The sequence below is a fragment of the Phoca vitulina genome, unplaced genomic scaffold (genome assembly GCF_004348235.1).
Source record: "Phoca vitulina isolate PV1807 unplaced genomic scaffold, GSC_HSeal_1.0 scaffold54, whole genome shotgun sequence".
Lineage (NCBI taxonomy): Eukaryota > Metazoa > Chordata > Mammalia > Carnivora > Phocidae > Phoca > Phoca vitulina.
The window spans coordinates 2,517,764-2,538,898 of NW_022589757.1; the positions used below are offsets into that span (position 1 = coordinate 2,517,764).

A 21,135-nucleotide genomic window follows, 5' to 3' on the forward strand; every position below is an offset into this window, starting at 1 on the left:
CAGGTGTCCATGGAGGGCTAGACCAGGGACAAACCTGAGAGGCAACAACACCCCCTTTTCCCTTGATCTCTAATGAGATGGAAGCTCAGTTCCCCAACAAAATGGGCTGCTCTGGCTCTCTCTTCCTTGGGGGGAATCCTTCACGTCAGCAGACTCTGGCCAGCTTTTCCCACAGACGCGTCCAAACTTGTGAGAACTCTGGCTCGGGGCTGGACTGCAGGTCATGCATTTAGGAGAAGAAAGCATGAGTGTGGGGACCAGAGATCCCCAAGGGCCGTAAACTAAGCAGCGATGTCTCCTTTGGCGTCCGTGCACACGGGTAGCGAAGCCGGGGCTCCGCAGGTGGCCAGGTGGGCACCGACCTTTGGATCTGTTTTGTGAGCTCCTCTGTGAAACCAGCAACAGAATGTGTCACTGCTGATACGCGGGCCTTCTCCTCATGTGCATCACCCAGGAGGAGGAGCGGGCCTTAATCTTCCTGGATACATGTATTAATTTTTTCTTTCACATTAAAAAAAATTTTTTTTAAATGTTTGTTTTAGGGGCCGCTGGGTGACTCAGTCGGTTAAGTGTCTGCCTTTGGCTCAGGTCATGATCCGAGGGTCCTGGGATTGAGCCCCTTGCTCGAGGGGCTCCTTGCTCCCTCCCCACTTCTCCCTCTCCCTCTGCCCTCCTGCCCCCCCACTCGTGCTCTCTCTCTCACATAAACAAATAAAATCTTTAAAAATAAATAAATAAGTTAATTAATTAATAATAAAATAAAATGTCTTAAGTCTTGATAAAAAAATTAAATTAAAAAATAAAAAAATAGGTGCACCTGGGTGGCTAGTCGGTTAAGTGCCCAACTCTTGATTTCGGCTTAGGTCATGATCTCAGGGTCGTGAGATCGAGGCCAGCTTCGGGCTCTGTGCTGGGCTTGGAGCCTGCTTAGGATTCTCCCTCTCTCTCTGCCTCCACCTTTCCCCCCAACAAACCCCACTCCCGCATGCGCACTCTCTTAAAAAAAATGTTTGCTTTACTAAAGTTTATTTCCTCCATTTTATTAATCAAGGATATTTGTTACCAAAGACTTGCAAGGTAACCAAGTTTTATCACACTCACATGATGCAATTTGAATCGAACATGAAGAAAAAATACAATGCAGTGAAGTCTTATTGCAAATTAATACATAAGACGATCATTATTACTTTGAAGTACCTGGCGACCCCGGTTTTTGAAGCTTTACTTCAGATTAAATAGCACCCACCGTGCTGGCTGGCAAAATACATGAAGCAAAACTTGACGAAAACTTGACATGCTTAAAACTTCCCTTTAGGATCAAGGCAACATTGTTTGGGAGGTCTTAGCTAAAGCATATAAATAAATAAATAAATAAATAAATAAATAAATAAATAAAATGTAAAAAGTTCTATGGATTTGAAAGGAAGGCGTAACTGCAGCCTGCAGATGATATAACCGTCCATGTAGAAAACTCCAAAGAATCCCACATATATAACTAGAACTACCAAGAGAGTTTTGCAGGATCGTTGGATAAAAACCCTAGCTATAAAAACCAACTGCAGCCACAAATGGGAGAAAATATTTGTAAAACACACATCCGCGAAAGGACTGTTATCCAAAATATACAAAGAGCTTTAAAACTCAACAATAGGAAAACACACAGCCCACTTAAAAAGTGGGCAAAAGATCTGAACAGATACCTCATCAAATAAGATCTACGGATGGCAAGTAAGCATAGAGAGATGCTCCACATGACGCATCATTAGGAAATTGCAAATTAAACAGCAGTGAGATACTACTGCTAACCTGTTCGAATGGCTCAGATCTAAAGCACAGACCACACCAAGTGCCGGTGAAGATGCGGCGCCACAGGAACGCTCACTCGTTGCTGGTGGGAAGGCAAAATGGCAGCTATTTTGGAAGACAGTTTGGCACTTTCTTACAAAGTGAAACAGTCTTACCCTGTGATCCAGCAATTGCACTACTTAGTATGAACCCAAAGGAGCGGAAAACTTATGTCCACACAAAAACCTCTATTTATAATTGCCACAACTTGGAAGCACCCAAGATGTCCTTACTAGGTGAATAGATAAGCAAACTGTGGTCTATCCGTACACTGGAATATTATTTAGTGAAAAGACGTGGAGGAAACTTAAATGCATACTATTGAGTGAAAGAAGCCAATCTGAAAATGCTGTATCTTGTATAATTCCAACTATATGACAGTCTGGAAAAGGCAAAACTATAGAGACAGTAAAAACCTCAGTGATTAGTGGGTGGGAGGGTGAAGAAATGCAGCACATGGGATTTTTAGGGTAGTGGAATTATTGTGTGATACTGTAATTTTGCATATATAATATTATGCATTTGGCAAAATCCATACAACTGTACTGCCCCAAGAGTAAACCCTAATGTAAGTGGACTTTATCTCCTAGTAATGTATTAATTCATTCATCAAATCACAAATGTGCCACCCTAATACAAGCTGTTAATAACAGGAGAAAGAGAGGATGTATATGGGAACTCTGTACTAGCTGCTCAATTTTTCTGTGAACCTAAATGTGCTTTAAGAAATAATATCTAGGGGCCCCTGGGTGGCTCAGTTGTTAAGTGTCTGCCTTCGGCTCAGGTCATGATCCCAGGGTCCTGGGATCGAGCCCCACATTGGGCTCCCTGATCAGTGGGAAGCCTCTTCTCCCTCTCCCACTCAGCCTGCTTGTGTTCCCTCTCTCCCTGTGTCTTTCTCTGTCAAATAAATAAATTAAATCTTAAAAAAAAAAAGATGTTGGTTCTTTACAAGTTGATATATAAATTCAATGGAATTTCAAGTGTGTGTGTGTGTGTGTGTGTGTGTGTGTGTAATTTGTGAAGCCGATTCTAAGATTTATATGGAAAAGGGCCAAGACTAACCAAAGCACTCCTGCTCTATCATACCGAGGCTTATTATAAAGCCTTAGCAGTTAGGATAGTGTATCATTAGTCTGGAGATAGTAAATAGACCAGTGGGACTAGAGAGAACCCAGAAAGAGACTCATCTATACACGGAAACCTGGTTAACAGAAAATGCGAATGGCGTATCAGTGGGTAATGGACAGTCTACTCAGTGTATTGCATTAGGGCAAATGGTTATCCACATGGGAAAAAAACCGGATTGGATCTCTACCTCACATACATACACACAATCAATTCTGGATGAATTGAGGACTTAGATGTATAAAGGAAACATTAAAATATTTAGAAGAAAATGTAGGAAAATATCTTTATGATCTAAGGGGAGAGATGAATGTCTTAAGACACAAAAATATTTACCATAGAGAAAAATATTGATGTTTCTGACTACTTTAAAATGAACTTCTGTTTATCAAACACACCTTAAAGACAGGGAAAAGAGAAGTCTCCAGCTGGGAGAATATATTTGTAATATATAGAACTGTCAAAGAATAGTAGCCAGAATATGTTAATATTTCCTACAAATCAGCAAGAAAAAGACATATAACCTAATAGAAAAATAGACAAAGGGTAGGACAGACATTTCACAGAAAAGGAGATATAAGTACTTAGCCCAGAAACATTTAAGATTCTCAATCCTATTAACAATCAGGAAAATGCAGATCAAAAGCACGCCTAGGTAGCAATTTACGCTTGCCAGACCAGCACTGAAGAGTCCAGTCATATCAGGTACGGGCAAGGTGTGGAGTATCGGGAAAGAGAATATTCTGCTGGTGGGAGTGGACAGCCACTCTGGAAAACAATTTTGATGACCCAGTGCCAACAAGATGCCACAAGAACTTTTAGCTGGTTTGTTAAATAATATATCTAGCAGGGGCTTTGGTTTCTCCAAAATGCACGTGACAGAGAAGTAACCTTGAGGAATACTGAGATGCCATTTGCAACATTATGGTTAAGTCAGTGAATTATCACATAAGACGAGCCGCTAATACACACAGCTGTCCTTTGGAGGTTATACTCACACGGTGGTTATCTGCACAGGACGTGTCAACAATTTCTAAAGTGTGGGCGTCCACCAAGACTCTGCTGCTCAAACAGGGTTACAAACAGTGATAACTGTTCACACATGTCCACTTAGAACAAGACATTCTGTGGAAAGTTCTTCAAACCACGCCAATCGGATTCTTTGTGCTTTGAGTGTTTTCTTTCCCAGTGGCCGTGTGAGAATAGGAGACAGTTCTCACCTCTTTGACTCCTTCAGTTAACAATGAAAAAACATTTTTAAAGGCTAGGCTCTGAAATTTCATTATATGACATTATAAGAAAATAGCTAGCCTGTGGAACTCTGTTTGATTAGCAGCAGGTGGAGAGAGGATTTTATTTAATAGAAGTGTAATAAGCAGAGGGCCTTGTTTTTTCTACATTAATAAAGTTGAACAGGTACATTCCCTACAACCTTGTGATTCCACTCTGAGAGAAATCTTTCCATGAGCAGCAGGAAACATGCATTGTAATATTCGTAGAAGCATTGCTCATAATAGCAATAAATTGGAAATGGCCCAGGTGTCCATTAAGAGTAGAATCTGTAAATAAAATTGTGGAATATTTATACGACAGAATACTATACAGCAGTGAAAACGAATGAACTATCACTACACACATTCATGTGCATGAATTAAAAAAAACACGGAATTTAAAAAACCACAGGGAACATATACAGTGGGATTCCATTTATATAACGTTGTAAAGTAAGTAAAACCAAACAACATACTGTCTAGGGATGAATATGTGGGTGTAAAAACCATAAAGAAAAGCAAAGGGATGATGAGCACAGAGCTCAGGATGGCGGGGGGTGGGGGGTGGGGGGAATCATGTTGGAGCAAGTGCCGGGGAAGACGGGGGAGCGTGGGATCCAGTGCTAAGGGAGGGACTGGCCTTTGGGAACGGTAAGACACCTTCTCCCATTGTGACAGGGACAGTGACTCCTGGTACAAATTCAGGTGTAGATTGGGAAATGGGAGGTTGTGAGTTAATAGAAAACACAGACACTGGGCTCTGCCCCTGCTCCTGACACGGGGCGCCTGAAACCCGTCAATTCCTCCATGGTGAGAGCACGAGGAGCATCTCCAGGCCTCCTGAGGTGACTCTGCTTGGGCTCCTGGACGGGGGCTGGTCACCTGAGAGGCCAAGCCATGACTAGAAGCTTGGAATTTTCACCCCCCTCACCTCCCACTTATCCAGAGAGGGGGAGGGTATGAAAATGGAGGTAATGATCGATCCTGCCTGCTTGAAGAATCCTCCATAAAATCCCGATGGCACAGGGTTTGGGGAGCCTCGGGGGGGGGGGTGGTGGACACTTCCACGTGCGAGAGGGTGATGCACCCCCCAGCTCCATGGGGACCCTCCCAGACCTCGCCTTACACATCTCTTCATCTGGCTGTTCATCTTGTCCTTCATCATGTCCTTTAATCAAATGGTAAATGTAAGTGTTTCCCTGACTTCTGTTAGCTGCTCTAGCAAATCAACTGGGCTCAAGAAAGGGGCCGTGGGAACCTCTGATTTGTCACCAAGTCAGACAGAGGTTGTGGTCACCTGGGACATACTACTTGCGATTGGCACCTGAGCCCTGACCTGTGGGGTCTGGCACCACCTCTAGGTAGACAACAGCGTAAGAACAGAGTTAAATCATGGGACACCCCGCTGGTGGTCACACAGAATTGCTTGGGGTGGGGATGCCCCCACATTTGGTGACCAAGCGTGTGGGACGTGGAATGTTCTGTGTGAAAGTAAAAGAGCACAGAGGAGGGGGCACTGGGTTTCCCAACACAGGGGCCGGCTGCCTTCGCTGTGTCTGTGTTGGAGGCACAGAGCGAGGTTCTCAGCGGATGTGTGAGCACATGGGGGAGATCTGAAGCGACAGGGCCTACGGTGTCACCTGGAGTGTCAGACAGCGGACCCGCAAGGGCGCCGGAGCCATGTGGGCTGGTGGCCAGAGATGCTCGAGGTGAAGATTTAGCAGAGGGTCAGTCGCGGTGGCGACACGGTCAAGGTTTGAGTGCAGGTGGAAGTGGGGCAGAGACACTGACAATGGTTCTCAACCAGGGACCCACTGCCTACACCCCGGGGGGCGAAATGCACACGGACTTTTGATGTGGCAATGACTGTGGAGGGGGCAGGACTGTCTGGCAGGAGGGATTGTCCGACCCCAGTGACAACAGAGCCCTGGGGGAGAAACGTGGGGCGAGGGCACAGGATGGGTATCTGTGTGACTGGAGTCCCTGGGAATGAATGAGGACAGGGACGAGGTGGAGGGGAAGATGGGCAGGAGGAGGAAGGGCAGATGGCGTGAGGGAACAGCTGGGAGCACTGGGGAGCCCGGCTCAGCGGAGCTGGCAGGGAAGGGAGGAGAGGAAGTGCGTGGAAGCAGCAATGGCAGGTGGGGGGACACACTCTGGGGGTGCGCACCTGCCGGGGACAGCTGGGTCTCAGAGGAAGCAGACATTTGAAGAAGTGGAGGCTACTGGGGTGCTTGCCTGTTAGACTGGGAGTCCCACTGGGCGCACTGGAAGGGGCCCAGCAAGGATGAGTGGCCAGGCATGCTTGGAGTGGTCGGGGTGCAGACCGAGCAAGGGTGGCCCAAGAGCTTGGACTTCTAGTGCCCACTGCCTAGGGATGGCCGTGTGATGGGTGTGGTCCTGGTGGCCTCTCGCAGGCAGGTGGGCAACAGCTCGACAGTCTGGAGTCCCAGTGCGTGCATTAGGGGCCCCTAGGTCACTACGCCTTGTAGCCTCTCCAGCGGGTTCAAGTTTATGCTTTACTGGAATGCTCCTTGAGTCATTTATATGGATTCAGTCAAACCCAGGAGAATTTTGGAGATTTCACCTGCCAGGTCCTTCAGACACGCTTGTGAATGACAGACGACGGGCTAAGGAGTTGTCATTTCTGCGGGCAGAGAAGGCTCGAGCCACAGGAATGGACAGAGCAGGGCTTCGCTGACCTAAATGTCCACGTGAATCACCTGGAGTCTTGTCCAAATGCTGGATCGGATTTAGCAGGTCCGGGGTGGGCCAGGGATTCCCAAGCAGTGTGCTTGAGTGGAAGGAGTAGAAGCTTCACGATGGGCTGGTTTCCAATATGGGCATTTCCTATGCCACGTGCATGGTCTTGGGCTCATGCGCACTCGATTGTTTCTGTGCAAAGCAGGAATCGGGTCATAGGCTGTTGTGTGGGTTACATGGAGTAATATGAGTACCGCGCCCCGCGCTGCCCCGAGGCACACACAGCAGGGCTACAATAAGACCATTTCCCTTTTCTACTTTGTCTTGTCCACAAAATCCATTGGCCTTTCCAGACGCGAGGTGACGACTTTTTGTATTTGCAGGGATGCTGGTCTTCTGTGGATTGTCAGCTGCCCACCAGGGGCCACTGCTAGGGCCTCTCCGTGGCACCCACTCGTGACCCTGGGGGAGGAAGTGGGAGGCCAGAGTGTCCTTCTATCTTTGATTAAGGCTGAGTCTGGCAGCCCTGCTTGCCTTAGTCTTTCTTGTACCAATTTGGTGATCGAAAACCCCAGTCCCCATTTGGGTGGATAACCACATAGACTGGGGGCCCTAGGTAGATGGAATAATTTTTCCTTGTCGAATTTTTCACTGCCCTGCCTAATGCATATTCCTTTCCCAGTGTAGAGCAAGCAGAGCGGGTCGTAACTCCCTCCATCCGAGGGGTCTGGCTGAGCGGCTTGGCTAACCGGATTCCCGGGCCCACCTGTCCGCAAAGCGGTAAGGACAGCCTGCCGAGGCCGGTGGCTCCGTCAGTGCGGCTGCAGCTGAAGGAGCACCTGGAGGCTGCCCAGGCACTAGCTCTCACCGTCGCTGCGAGTCAGGGGTGTGAGGAAACTAGCGTGGCGGCCACTGGCCCCCCTAGCTGGGGCCACCGAGGGGCCAGAAGCGTTTGATGGAACCTGGCAACTGCTCCCGAATGAGGGGGCCAGAGAAGAGCTCAAGGTAGCTCCTCCACCGCATCGGAATGGAACCTTGCTGACTGGGAGCGCAGAGCCCTCCCCATCAGGACGCGGCTGCGGGGGACAGGTGCACCTGTGCAGCCTCCGGAAACGAAGGTCTCCACGGTCGAGCCGAGAGACCACCCTTCTTAACTCTCAATTGCTTTCCCCTTGGCCTTGGCAAGAAGGAACTCTCCCCACTGCCCAGTGTGGGGTCAACGTGAGATCTTCTTCGGGAGGGTGTTCTTTTTGGGAAGGATCAAAGGGACAAGTTTGAGAGGGTTCAGTTCTCTGGATTCAGAATCTATGAGGAAGCAAATAGCCGCCCGTGTCGAAGTTACATCTTGGAAAGTACAGCATGAAGCCATTAGATTTCCGCAAACTTAGAACAGGAGGATAATGGGGGAAAAAAGGCTATTGTGTTTCAGTATATTTGGTGTTTTCTCTGCAGACAAGACCAGTTGCTTGACCAGATCTGAGTTTGTGACCAACTTGTTAGAGTCTGTTAGGAACCTGTTCAGATGGGGGGGGGGGGGTTACCCTTTGGTTACTGCGCTTGAGGGGAGAATGAATGCCTTGTCCGTCATTCCTTCTTGGAGCGGACCGCCAGCACTTATTTAACAATACTTAATTCAAGAGAAGTTTTTCAGTTAGTGGAGGGAAATGCTAGGTACAAGAAGGCCAGCAAAATGGGGCGCCTGGGTGGCTCAGTCGTTAAGCGTCTGCCTTCTGCTCAGGTCACAGTCCCAGGGTCCTGGGATTGAGCCCCACATTGGGCTCCCTGCTCCACAGGAAGCCTGCTTCTCCCTCTCCCACTCCCCCTGCTTGTGTTCCCTCTCTCGCTGTCTCTCTCTGTCAAATAAATAAATAAAATCTTTAAAAAAAAAAAGAAGGCCAGCAAAGAGAAGGGTCAGGTTGGAGGTGCTAAATAGAAGCGAACAGGTTTATAGGAAACAGGCTCTTGCACGCTCGATGCTCCAAGATGGGGGGGTGCGTGTGTGAGCAAGCGCGGGGGGGGGGCTCTCCCTCTGCGACCCCTCCCCTGCACTCTGGGTGGACAGCAGAGGATGTGTCTCCCCTCCCAGCCCGTTTCATGGCCCGGGAGCCAGGGCTGACACCCACTGGCGCCGTGAGGAGTGGGGTTATGCTCTTTGGCAGCTAAGGACTTGGCCCATGGACTTGGGCTCTAGAGCACGCACGTGAGTCATACAAGAGGGTCCGACCGCATCCAGAGAGCAGATGGGAGCCTTGGGTTTTAAGGGTTACCACCCACCCTCCAACACAAGAATGTCACAGTTGTAGTCAGAAAGCACTAGAAAACATTTCTTATAAAAGTATTTTTTTAATAAATCGATGTATTTCAATGTTGTTAACATGATAGCCCAATGCTATATCAAGGTAGCAAAAGTGAAATTCCTGGTTTTTTTTTCATATAAACACTATGAATGACAGTACATTTGCATTCAACTTCACAAGAAATTATCTTCAGATTCATGAAGATTCTTTAACAGCTGTAACACCTCTCGAACAGTGAAGATGTGTATTGACAAGGCGAGTCTAATCACTGAGCCGCACCTAGGACCGTACGGAAGGGAAGAATGTGCGATGGCAGAAGAAACACAGCACGCACGCATCGAAACGACCGAGTATCTTGCAGAAATGGAGCCGTAAGAAGACACACAGATTCGAGCCCTGAAGCAGTGAATGTGTTTCTACCCGTTTTGTGATGGAGAGAAGCCATGGACACGGAGTCCTGCAGCTGGGCATAGCGTGGACTCTCCTTGTGCGCGGTGGCGCCCGTCGGCGAACACCGGACCCTGCTCTGTGCGGATGCTGGTGAAGGGAGCTGTGTGCTATCACTGTGGGCCAGAGCAACACTCAGCTGGGTGCCAGGCCTCCAGCGGGGGCTCTCTCCACGCCACCTCCTACAGTTCCAGAGGCCACTGTCCAAAGCCGATGCCCCCTTCTTAGGGTTGACAAAACTCCGATCAACCAACCCAAGTGCACTGAAAACAAACCGAAACCAGTAGCTTCTGGCCCTCCCACACTGTCGCCGTCCAACCCACCATGAGAAATGGGTTTCGCTTGGTTCCCGCTACAAAGACAATCTCTGACTCCGTCATGTCACATGTATCTAAATGATTGGATTTTTCTGAACAGAGATCGGGCTGAGAACACAATTCTTTCCCGGCAAGGGCAAGAAAAAGCTGGTTAAATGCTAGTCCATTAAGTCCAACCTCAACTTTGAACTATAGAGGGGAACTGGTTTAAATGAGATTTTCTAAAGTAAAGACAACCTCAAGTACAAGTGGATTGCAAGCAATCTCACATCCAGAATTTTATATGCTGATTGCTAGTATGATAAATGGCCTCAGGCCACTATTTATTTCTACCAGGCCCCTTCACCCTATTTTTCACTCCAAATGCTGCAGATCAAAGTAAATACAACAGAACAGCGGTGAAATCGTTTGTGTGCCGAGGTGCTGGATTCCAGATTAGCACAGATGGGGTGTTCCTGGCTATTCACCAAGATGGGTCTAACGGATGGCCACTCCTTTATGTGGGTCAGCAGCACGGACTAAAATCACGTTTATCTGAATGGATGAGAAACTGTCATCCACCACGTTATTTAAAAAAATCCCAAGCAAACTGCCTCAGACACTTTCCATGAACCTGGGTTTTGGTGCTAGGACTCTCCTCTGAGGGAACAGACACATGGCCAGAGTCTTAGTGTTTTATTCTAAATCTCCTTTTTAGGCCTGAACCAAGTCAACTTCTCACAAAGATCCTATACTCCTTTCTTCCTTCTGTCATGTCTCTTAAGTGAGGGCTCTGCACCCTCTAAAGAACTGAGGGGAGAATGGTCAAGGCTTTCCTCTCCAGAAACAGAACAAAAGCGTAAATTAGGTTAAGTGGCTTCATTTTTCTCAGGTCAAAGCTTCTAACCCAAGGTCTGGTTTCCCTAGGAATAGTGTGTGCTTCAGTTGATAAAATGAATCAAAATCAGCTGATGGAAAAGTTAAAAATGTCCTTTACTGAAAGATATGTATCTTTACAAAGAACAATAGCAAACAATCCAATCTAGAAGTTTAAATAAAAGTAGGTGCCTTTAAAACTAACAATCTCTATAGAGCTGAAGTCACTGCCTTGGATAATTTATATGCTGCATCCAATACTCTATGTAGGACATTCATTCTTAAGGCAGAAGAATTGAATCTGACATGTAATGACTTGGCTCTTACATCCAAGGGTCAAACTGGGAGTAGATTTGAGCAGACGGAGTCCCTGCTAATGAGGACTTATCTGCGGTTGACAATTTCTTTCTCAGAGTAGTTTCTGTAAGAGACACATTTGAGAGAACAGAAAAAGATGAATTTTAAGACACACAAATATCTTTCAACAAAAAGTCAACAAGACTCGGTTTTCTAAGATGAGGGGACGCTACTCCCATCACAAGCCAACGGACTCCAACACACTCTGTCTGAAATGGTACATAAAATGGTGGAATATCAAATGATTCATTTTGTGGACAGTGTTACTTCAGACTCCAGTTTTCAAGGTCTTGTATAAAAGGCAGCCCGAACAGTTAAAAAGCAGCTGAATGTCAACTCACACCGCTACTCAGAAGGCTGCCGCTTAGGATCTTCCTACCCCGTTGTCACAGCCCGGTGCAGGGAGGAAGGTAGCGGGAGGTATTAAAATAAAGGTGAAGCTCCCAACACGTGTGCAAAAATACTCCTTAGTGACTAGCAAGAATATCTTTAACGAAAACCATCTTAACTATAGAATCAGAGGGGTCCAACCCAGACGGATGCAGGAAGGGACCAGGCTGCTGAGGTGGACTGGTATTTGGGATGCAAGCACCACCCCCCCCCGGATTTGGGGGAGCCTGGGCAGCGTGCTCCTCCGCGGGGCAGGGAGCTGCCGCCCTCGGCTGCGGGTGCTCCTTGCCCTCTGCGTCCTGAACGTGAACAAACCCAAACACAGATCTAGAAGACCATTCTCAAGCGGGTGATGGCGACTCTCACTGCCCAAGTATCCCTCGTGTGCCTAGTGTTAATACCGTAGCTCCGGCAATTGTCGGAAGTGTACAAAGATGACCTGCCTCGTTTTTGAAGCCATGAAGATTTTCTTCTTTCACGGTGGCAGGAGTCCATGCAAGATTTGTAAACAGCGATACAAAATACTGTAAACATAACTTAACAGAGCTCGTATAAAACAGAAGTAAATCCAAATTTACAAGTGGGTAAAAAAAACCAGAGGGAAGCTTCATACAAAGTTCTCCCTCCTGTGCCAAGTGATTCTTTTGATTACAAATATAATCCTGAGCTGAAAAACTGGGATTGGGGGGAGAGCCATCTTTGCATACAAAATATCCAGAGGACGCTTACTCTTTTACTTTCTCTAGTTGATAGTCAACTGTCAGAGACAGCTCTGAAGGTGTGACTTTGGAGACGTTTATAGTTTGGTGTGGCGCCCGGGTCTGGAGCCCGCTGCAGCGCTGGCCATGGAGGCGGACGCGGCGGCGTCCTCGGCCTCCTCTAGTTCGTCCTGCAGCTCCTGGCTGACGCTGGACTGCAGGGCCGCGGGGGTGAGCCACTCCTTGGGGAGGCAACTCTGTAGGAAGGGTATACAGGAGCTGAAGTAGGCAAGTCGATTGATCCAGCGAGGAATCTCTTTCCCGCAGAGAATCTATGGATGACAAAGGGTGTGGTGTTAGGTAAGATGAATGAGGTGGGCCTGGTCCGGTGCCAGGGTGTGGGGGCGCGGCGGAGGCAGGTGGGTGCCCTGGAAACATTGTGCCTGGGCCTCTGGAGCCTGGGCCCTTCCGGCAGCCCCATCCCTCCGGTTCTGCGGAGCCTCGTTCATGTGGCTCGCTTTCTGCATCTCTATCTACCCCGTGACTTCTGTCCCCGTCCCACTTCTCCCCAGGGGCTCGAATCGGCAGAGAGAGAAACAGCTCCCCAGACGCAGACCTGGCTTTGGGAGTCCGCGGCAGGAGTGGGGCCGGAACGCCTGGCTGGCTTTCGTCTGCAGACTCCGCTGGGGGTGGCGGGGGCAGATGTGGGGCCAGCAGGGGCCTTTCCAGCTGACAATGTGTGGCTCTCTGCCCACTTCCCGCCCTGACCCTGTCCTTAGGACTCCGAAGCCACAAGCCACGGCCCCGTCTATCTCAGATAGTAAGAATTGGGCCTTCCACAACGAACTTTACTCCTTCTTAACCCTCTTGCCTGTCTGTAGACAACACTGGGCTTCCTGGGCCCATGCTCCCTTGTCCCCTTGGTGGTTTTGCCTCCAGTCATGACACAGATTAGGATCAGGCCATCTTATCTTAGTTGATGACTTGGGAAAAAGGTGTCAAAGTATCTTATGCCCCCAAATTAGTGAAAATGTAAATAAACTGGTACCTGTAATGAAGCAAAGAAATTTTTCTCTCTAAAGGGTTAACCTTACCTGACAAAGGTTACATTTCCTTTAAATACGGACGTCTCTGTCTTAACCACAGGGCAAGTGGTCTCACTTGAGGGGAGATGGCATGTTTTGACCAAACTTGATCACCTGGCTGGGCAGCACTAGAGGTAGAGAGTACTTAAAAATATTGAGGGCGCCTGGGTGGCTCAGTCGGTGAAGCGTCTGCCTTCAGCTCAGGTCATGATCTCGGGGTCCTGGGATCGAGCCCCACATCGGGCTCCCTGCTTAGTGGGAAGTGAGCCTGCTTCTCCCTCTCCCTCTGCCCCTCCACTTGTGCTCAAATAAAATCTTAAAAAAAAAAAAAATATTTGAGAAATGTGTCCGTGAACTTGATCTGGGGGAAAGCCGAGCCATGACCTTACACGATACCACTCCCATCTCTCTCCCCAAAGAAACCCAGGCCAACAAGTATTATGTTGTATTTTACACCTGACACGTGGGGGGGGGAATCTGCATATTTGCAGGTTAAGCACAGAAGGGGTGGCGAGGAGCATAGAGGTCAGCGTACAGCCGCTGCTGACTACTCACTTCCTTCAACCTACTTCCCAAGTCCTGGTTGTGCTCAATAAGCTACCTTCCTCCCAACCCCCGGTGGTGTGGTCCTGATCAGCTGAAAACGCAGTACTATCCGCGGGAGCCTCCTGTTTTGGTAGAGGGACTTGCACTGGGACACGGCCACCCCCGTGGGCTGAGTTCTCAGTGGTGGAGTCCAGTCTGTGACCAGTCCCCCAGCTTATAAACAAGCCCCCCGGCCCGGCCCTCTCGGAAGCGTGCTGGTCCTCCACCAAGCCAATGTCTCGAAACTTCGAGTCCAGACCCATTCGTGAGTCATTCAGATTGTGACCCGAATTTTCAGAATGAACTAGATTATAAATAGGAGGGCTAGCTGTGACACTTGTTTTAACGCATTACACGTACGTGTGTGTATATACTGTGTCATGATGGAAAACATATTTCTTACGGGGGTAGTGGTTTATGTAGAATTACTTTTGCATTTAGGCTTCAACCAGTGATTCCCCTTGTAGAAATCCACCCCCGACACACACTGGCTGGGTATGAAGAGACGTATGCACAGGGTGACTGGTTACAGCGCTGTGGGTGACAGCAGGGTGGCATCCTGCTCCTGATCTTTCTGCACCGAGTACGACGTGAGCTGTGGACCTGTCACCTTCGGCCTTTATTACGGTGAGGTACGTTCCCTCTACCCACTTCACTGAGAGTTTTATCATAAGTGGATGCTGAATTTTGTCAAATGGTTTTCTGCATCTACTGAAATAATCATACGACTTTTACTTTTCATTTTGTTAATGTGGTGTATCGCACTGACTGATTTGCAAATGTAGAACCACTGTTGCATCACTGGGTAAAGTCCCACTCGATCCCGGTGTAGAATCCTCTTAATGTAGTTTGAATTTGGTTTGCTAATGTTTTGTTAAGGATTTCTGCATCTCTGTTCATCAGGGATGTTGGCCTGTGATTTTCCTTTTTTGTGGTGTCCTAGTCTGGTTTTGGTATTGGGGTGATGCTGGCCTTGTAGAATGAGTTTCGAAGTGTTCTCTTCTCTTTCTTTTTTGGGAAAAGTTTGAGATTAGGTATTAAATCCTTGAATGTTTGGTAGAATTCACCAGTCAAGCTGTCTGGTCTTGGACTTTTGTTTGCTGGGAGGTGTTTGATTCAATCTCCTTAGTAAAATAACCGGTCCAGTCAGATTTTCTATTTCCTTATAATTCAGCCTCAGAAGATTGTATGTTTCTAGAAATTTGTCCATCTCTTCTTGGTCGTCCAATCTGCTCACAGTGTCTCTCTTACGATCCTTCTTACTTCTGTCGTGTCCGTCGTAACTTCTCTTTCATTTTTGATTTATTTGAGCCCCGTCTCTTTTTTTCTTGGTGAGTCAAGCTAAAGGTTTGTCAATTTTGCTTATCTTTTCAAAGAACCAGCTCTTAGTTTCATTGATCTTTTCGCTGTATTTTTAGTCTGTATTTCATTTATTTCTACTCTGATCTTTATTACTGCCTTCCTTCTACTAACCTTGGGCTTTGTTTGTTCTTTTCTAGTTCCTTCAGGTGTAAGTTAGATTGCTTTTTCCTGTGAAGTATATGGAATATTTTTAAATCTGGGGAGGAGGGGAAATTCATGATACTAAAAGAAAAAAAATACACAACAACTCTTGATCACCTTTGGAGAATGCTATTGAGCTGCGTGAGCGGTCCCCAAGACCACCTCCAGTTAGATGATGACTTGCCGAGAGGGCCGCGGGCCTGGGTACACAGCTGCATTCACAGCCATGATCCACGACAGGCAAGAGGATGCAAAGTCCAGAGGAAACCAAGCACAAGCTTTCAAAGCGTCTCTCCCAGTGCAATCACACAGGATACACTTAATGACCCCGTGAAGGAGTGGGGGCAACACATGTGAAATGTCCACTAGGGACGTTCACTAGATACCCAGCATCTGAAGTTTTACTGGGGCCTGGTTATGCAGGCAGGCACTCCCTCCTTGGCAGGTACCAAGCTGTTAGATTCCCCAGAATCTAAGCAGGTGTTTCACAGAAATCACACTGTTTGTACAAATGAGTCAGGCACAGCGAGCCACTCCTCCATTCTGAAAATCAAGTTCTCAGATGCCATCCAAAGCCCCAATCCCGCCTCGGATAAGCAGGGCTTTATAAGGACAGCAGGCTCTGGCCTGTTTTAACTTTTTTTTTTAACACAGCACCCCCCAGCCCCCAAACTTGGCCAAGCTGTTGTTACAGCAAATATTATCAAAGGGCCCCATGCAGGAGGGTGAGACCAACCTCAAGTATTGATTTCGGTTATACCTAAAGGGTATAACAGGCCTTAGCCAGTTAAAACAAATCCCACTAACCATCAAGGTTTATTTTAGAAAGCCGGGTGGCGTCCACCTTCAGTTTTGGTATGAACCTTCTTTACCTGACCTGATGCATCATTCAGGATCAGCGAAACTCTGGCCAGTACCCTGAAGTCGGCCTGACAGGTTTTTAGGGCTGAGGCAATGTCTTGACAGGGTACACACACAAGAAGCAAAACCCCAGAGGGCACACGGGTACCCCTAGAAAGTCAGTTTACGATGTTAGGGCACCCCAAGCAGGGTACCGGGTCAGGCAGTCCAGGTTAAAAGGCCCCCACCCAATGCGCTTTCTCTCTAGAAGTGAGCACTGTGGGCTTGCTCTAGACCGAAGATTTTTGTCCTGTCAAAGTTGGTATGCTGCAATCTTAACCTGCAACATGATGGTCTGTGGAAGGGGGGCCTCTGGGAGGCGGTCAGGTCACGCGGGCCGAGCCCTTGTGAACAGGATTCGTGCGCTAACCAGGGATCTGAGCGCCCCCTCACCCTTCCTGCCACCCAAGGCCAGGGCAAGCAGCAGCCTGTGACCCAGGAAGCAGACCTCACCAGTCGACCTCACCTTGATCTTGGACTTCCCAGCCTCCAGAATGGTGAGAAATAAAGGTCTGTTGCTGAGAAGCCCCCCGGCCTGTGCTCTTGTGTTCGAGCTGCCCAAATGGATGAGAAGACAGGGCTTCTGCCTGAGGGTTTCTAATCTAGCCTGAAAAACTGGCTGAACCTTGGTTTCAGAGGGTCTGCCTAGAGACGGTCAGATCCAAACAGTTGTTTGTCTACAACACCAGGTTACCAGCCTCGCGAGCGTGGAAGACGGTGTGCGGTGTCGTGTGTGGAAAGTGTAGGAACAGGGCAACAGCTGGCTGAACTCCAAGTTGCAGCAGCTCAGAAGGCAGAATGCAACATTTTTCTTTAGGACAAGGGGAGGTGCGGTGTTGAAAAACAAAGGTTATCAAGGCCTCCCCCTTCCTCTCTCCTCCCTAGCTGCCAGGGTTTGGGGTTTCTGTTTGTCGTCGTTACAAAATCAGTGTGTGCCGTTTAGCAATCCTAACTTTACACTTTAAAAATTATCCCCTGCTCTCATCCAGCCCTTTTTTGGTCTGGAAAGGATGTACACAAGAGGGACAGAGTTCTTGCTGGAAATATTTTTATGTAACTGAACTAGACAGGCGCATTATGTTAGGGATTCATCAGGATAAAATCCGGAGTTTTCAGAAAACTTCAAAATGGGTTTATACAGCGACTCCCTCCCTCTACCCTGACCACTTACATAGTGAGCGGCCTAGAGAAGCCGCCCCGCGTCTGCGGGCAACTGCATTTGGTAACTGCACGGCCCTGCTAAGGAGCGTGCAGCGGGAAGTGAGAGGAGGGCGTCTGGCTGCTATCCCCTGGAGCCTCGGTGGGAGATGCATCAAAGTGGGCAGGGGCTCACAGTCCTGGTGATGTGCTTTCTCCCCACTTGCAGTTTTGGCAAGAATCACTGGTTAGGGATTCAATCAGTCCCTGTATTAGAAATGCGAGCCGATGAGCAGCTCAACACAGCCTGTCCCGGCGGGAAAAAGCCCTTTCCGGTGGGCACCTGCAAGTAAGCCAGACAGGTCGGTCAACGTCCGTAAGGCTTTCATAGCATAGGGCTCCGCAGACGGTGTCCTGACCTGCAATGGTCTCCGAGGAGAAGCCCTGTTCCCTGAGCCTCTACCTTTCAGTCTGCAGGGAGGGTAGTAGACAGCGCCGGGTTTCAGCCTATAAATCAAGCCATGGCAATTAGGATTATGAATTCAGGATTTCAAAAAAAAGGCCAGGGCTTTTCTTCGGCAGGAGTAAAGTCGAGATGCTGCACAGCCAGGGAGCCATGTTTCTAAGTTCAAGCAACATGCAAGGTTTCCCTAAGCCCTCTTTTAAAACCCAATACAAAATATGCACGTCGGGCTGGAAAATCAGCAGCCTTGATGGGTCAGACATCTGATTTTACATGAGCTCATTAGTATCTAAAAACTGCTTTTTAACACTCTGAAGTCCACCTGGAAATGGTCTCTCTTTGTATGTTGTCTCCCTTTTCCCAGAGGCCGTAATACGCAAAAATCATAGCAAAAATCTCAGCTGTGGAGACACATTTTCTTTTCATTATCGAAGACTTAAACTCCATCCACTCTATGGCTGCAAAAAGCAAGGAAGTTGTGTCCCACTAACCCTTTCGCTTTGCAGCATTCCCCGAGTGAGACAGTCCCTGTATCCTCTATAAAATTACATGCACAGAACGTTTTATGCCAATTCCTATCCTACATCTATAGACGCAATAATCACAAAATACATTCTTTCCTCATTGCAAAATTACTCACACTGTCCCAGCAATAAACTTAGCCATGACAGAGGTTGCAGCCGTCCGGCGAGATCCCAGCTGGGATGGGGGCAGGGATGCCTCAGTGGCAGCTCAAGCATTAGTGTGGTATCCCCCCTGCTCCCGTGCTTACTTGGCTCGGGCCTGGAAACTTTTTAATCATGTTCCCTCCCACTTGGAGAGAGCAACACAAAGGTTTAGCATTTTTGGCTGCCCCAAAACTCAACTTTGGGAACTTGGGGGGCTTTTCTTTTCTCTTCCTGCCTAGAGGAGAGGACAGACCTCAGGTATCACCTGGGCTACACTTTGTCCCCCTCATGCCTGCAGCCCGGGTGAAACAGCCAGGGGATCCAGTGCGCTGGGTCTTCAGGGCTGGATCGACCATTCCTAACTGCATAGGTAGCTTCCCCTGTCACAAGGGATGGTGGCCTGGCTGCCCCTACATACTCTGGATGGGCGACAGCCACCTCGTCTGTCAAACGAGGCGACTGGACTGGGTGCCAGCTACTATCTCTGCCAATTTTAACATTCTATGGATCCCTATGGATCCCTGGATGCATTCCCTACACGTGTGGTCAAGAAGGACCTGAACCACCTTCTCTCGTTCCTGAGAGGCAAGCAGGTCAGCTCTACGGTATCAGCGTGTCTACAAGACTGGAGTCACGGCCGGACGAATCGTCAGGGCTCACATGAACATCAAGATGCTGACTCTGGGCGCTGCGGTGGGGTGCAGACGATGTGAATCACGAGCCCTCCGTGCTGCGGGTGTGGGACACATCCGAGAAGCATGGCGCCCCCACCGCAGGCCGGTCCGAGAGTCGTGCTATGGAAGCCACGAGGGCCGGGGAGAGGGCCAGCAAGCCAGGCACCCGTGCACAGGCCACCGAGGCGGATAGGCCACCGAGGCGGCGGCTCCGTCTGTCCTGCCTGCTGTCCAGGTCCTGTGGGCCTGACGCCACCCCTGCCTCCAGCCGCCGAGTGCTAGTTAATTCTCTCGACCTTATTTCCTAATCTTGTGATTTCTTCCCTCCATTTTCTGTGTTCAGGCCTTCCGATTCTGATCTAGCCCTGGTCTCCTGCTTGGGAGTCAAGAACGGGGAAGGCAAGTAAGTGCCTGTGTGTGAGTTGGCAGAACGAAATTTCCAGAGCAGTGAAAGGAACGACTTATTAATAATTTTAAGAGCCAGGAAAACAATTCACACCGGCAACTAAAACAGAGAAAGAAGAATCTGGCGGCTGAGAGGCAGCAAGTTCCAGGCTGTAATAAGACGAATCGGAACCGGAGGAGACGATTATCTGTGTGCACTCCACCCACGGCCACATGGTGATCGAGGTCACGGTCGGAACCCACGCTCATTCATACCAGACACAGAGCACCGCATGCTCCCCGACGCGAGGGGTCGGGAAAGCGGCTGACAAGAGTGGCCAGCGACGACGCTCCGGGTGTTCTCCGCCTGAAGGGCCGAGGAGAAAACGGACTCACCTCCGACAGGGCCGAGGAGAAGTGATTGCAGTTCTTGTGCATCAGGTGGTAGGCATTGCCCTTGTACTCCTTCCCCAGCTCCTCCACGATTTTCTCGATGTCATCCTCCAGGAAGTCCGTGCTCCCTAAAACTACAGCTTCTCTTGAAGAACAGAAAGAAAGAGGAAAGAAACAAACACGACTGTGTGAGTTTTAAGTATTTCTAAAGAGCATGTTCAAAGACTTGCTTATTTCCAGGAATATTCTGACTGGCGTAACAAAGCTGAGTTAATGCAATATGACTAAAAGGTACATGAGATACTTTTAAAAGTTCTGTTGAGTTTCTACTTTTCTACAATAAACTCCTAGGTACGTTACTTCTGAATCATACAAATGCAAACCTGGTCATTTTCTTTATGAAACAGTGTGTCGTATATTAAAAATGCAACAATACATTATTTTTACAAGCACTGGGTAAGCAGTCAGGTTATTAGAGAACCAGACTGGTGCTACAAATACTCCTGCTCATTATACCGGCCGTCAAAGAGCTGGCCACAGTCTCATCCAAAAACAGTCTTTTATGTCATCTATTTCTGTGCCACCATGAGATGAACTACCAAACAGCTAATTTTTTTTTTTTTTTTTACAGGATTATAAAACTAACCAACCAACAAACCCCCCAATTAAAAAATAAACACCCTCCACCTGACCCCCAACTACTACCCTGGAAATGCAATAGACATTATCCAATAGAAAGCACAATTTTAGTCAGATACAAGTTAGGCATCCAAGAAAACTGAAAATACTTAGAAAACCCTTTTATCTAGTAGTCCTATTAAAAGGGAAACCTAAGGAATAGACTCAGGACGGCATTATAGCAAATCAGTGATAGGCCAAGAAAACCATGAACTTAGTAGTGATAAAAATGTGTAGCCCTTGGGGCACCTGGGTGGCTTAGTTGGTTAAGTGTCTGCCTTCGGCTCAGGTCATGATCTCAGGGACCTGGGATCGAGTCCCGCATCGGGCTCCCTGCTCACTGGGGAGCCTGCTTCT

At 48.3% G+C, this 21,135-nt stretch overlaps 1 protein-coding gene across 4 annotated transcripts in view; it reads right to left on the bottom strand.

The window, feature by feature from the left end:
• Window positions 1-9,276: 9,276 nt before the first annotated feature.
• DESI2 (desumoylating isopeptidase 2) overlaps window positions 9,277-21,135 on the bottom strand; it is a 46,247-nt gene continuing 34,388 nt past the window's right edge. For 3 of the 4 annotated variants that reach the window (XM_032389325.1, XM_032389326.1, XM_032389327.1), the window contains exons 4-5: window positions 20,104-20,245; window positions 9,277-12,640 (exon numbers count right to left, since the gene is read on the bottom strand). In XM_032389325.1, the coding sequence (XP_032245216.1) occupies window positions 12,407-12,640; window positions 20,104-20,245 (376 nt within the window). In that variant the 3' untranslated portion in view covers window positions 9,277-12,406. The remainder of the gene's footprint in view (window positions 12,641-20,103; window positions 20,246-21,135) is intronic. The other variant, XM_032389328.1, reaches the window with a different exon arrangement.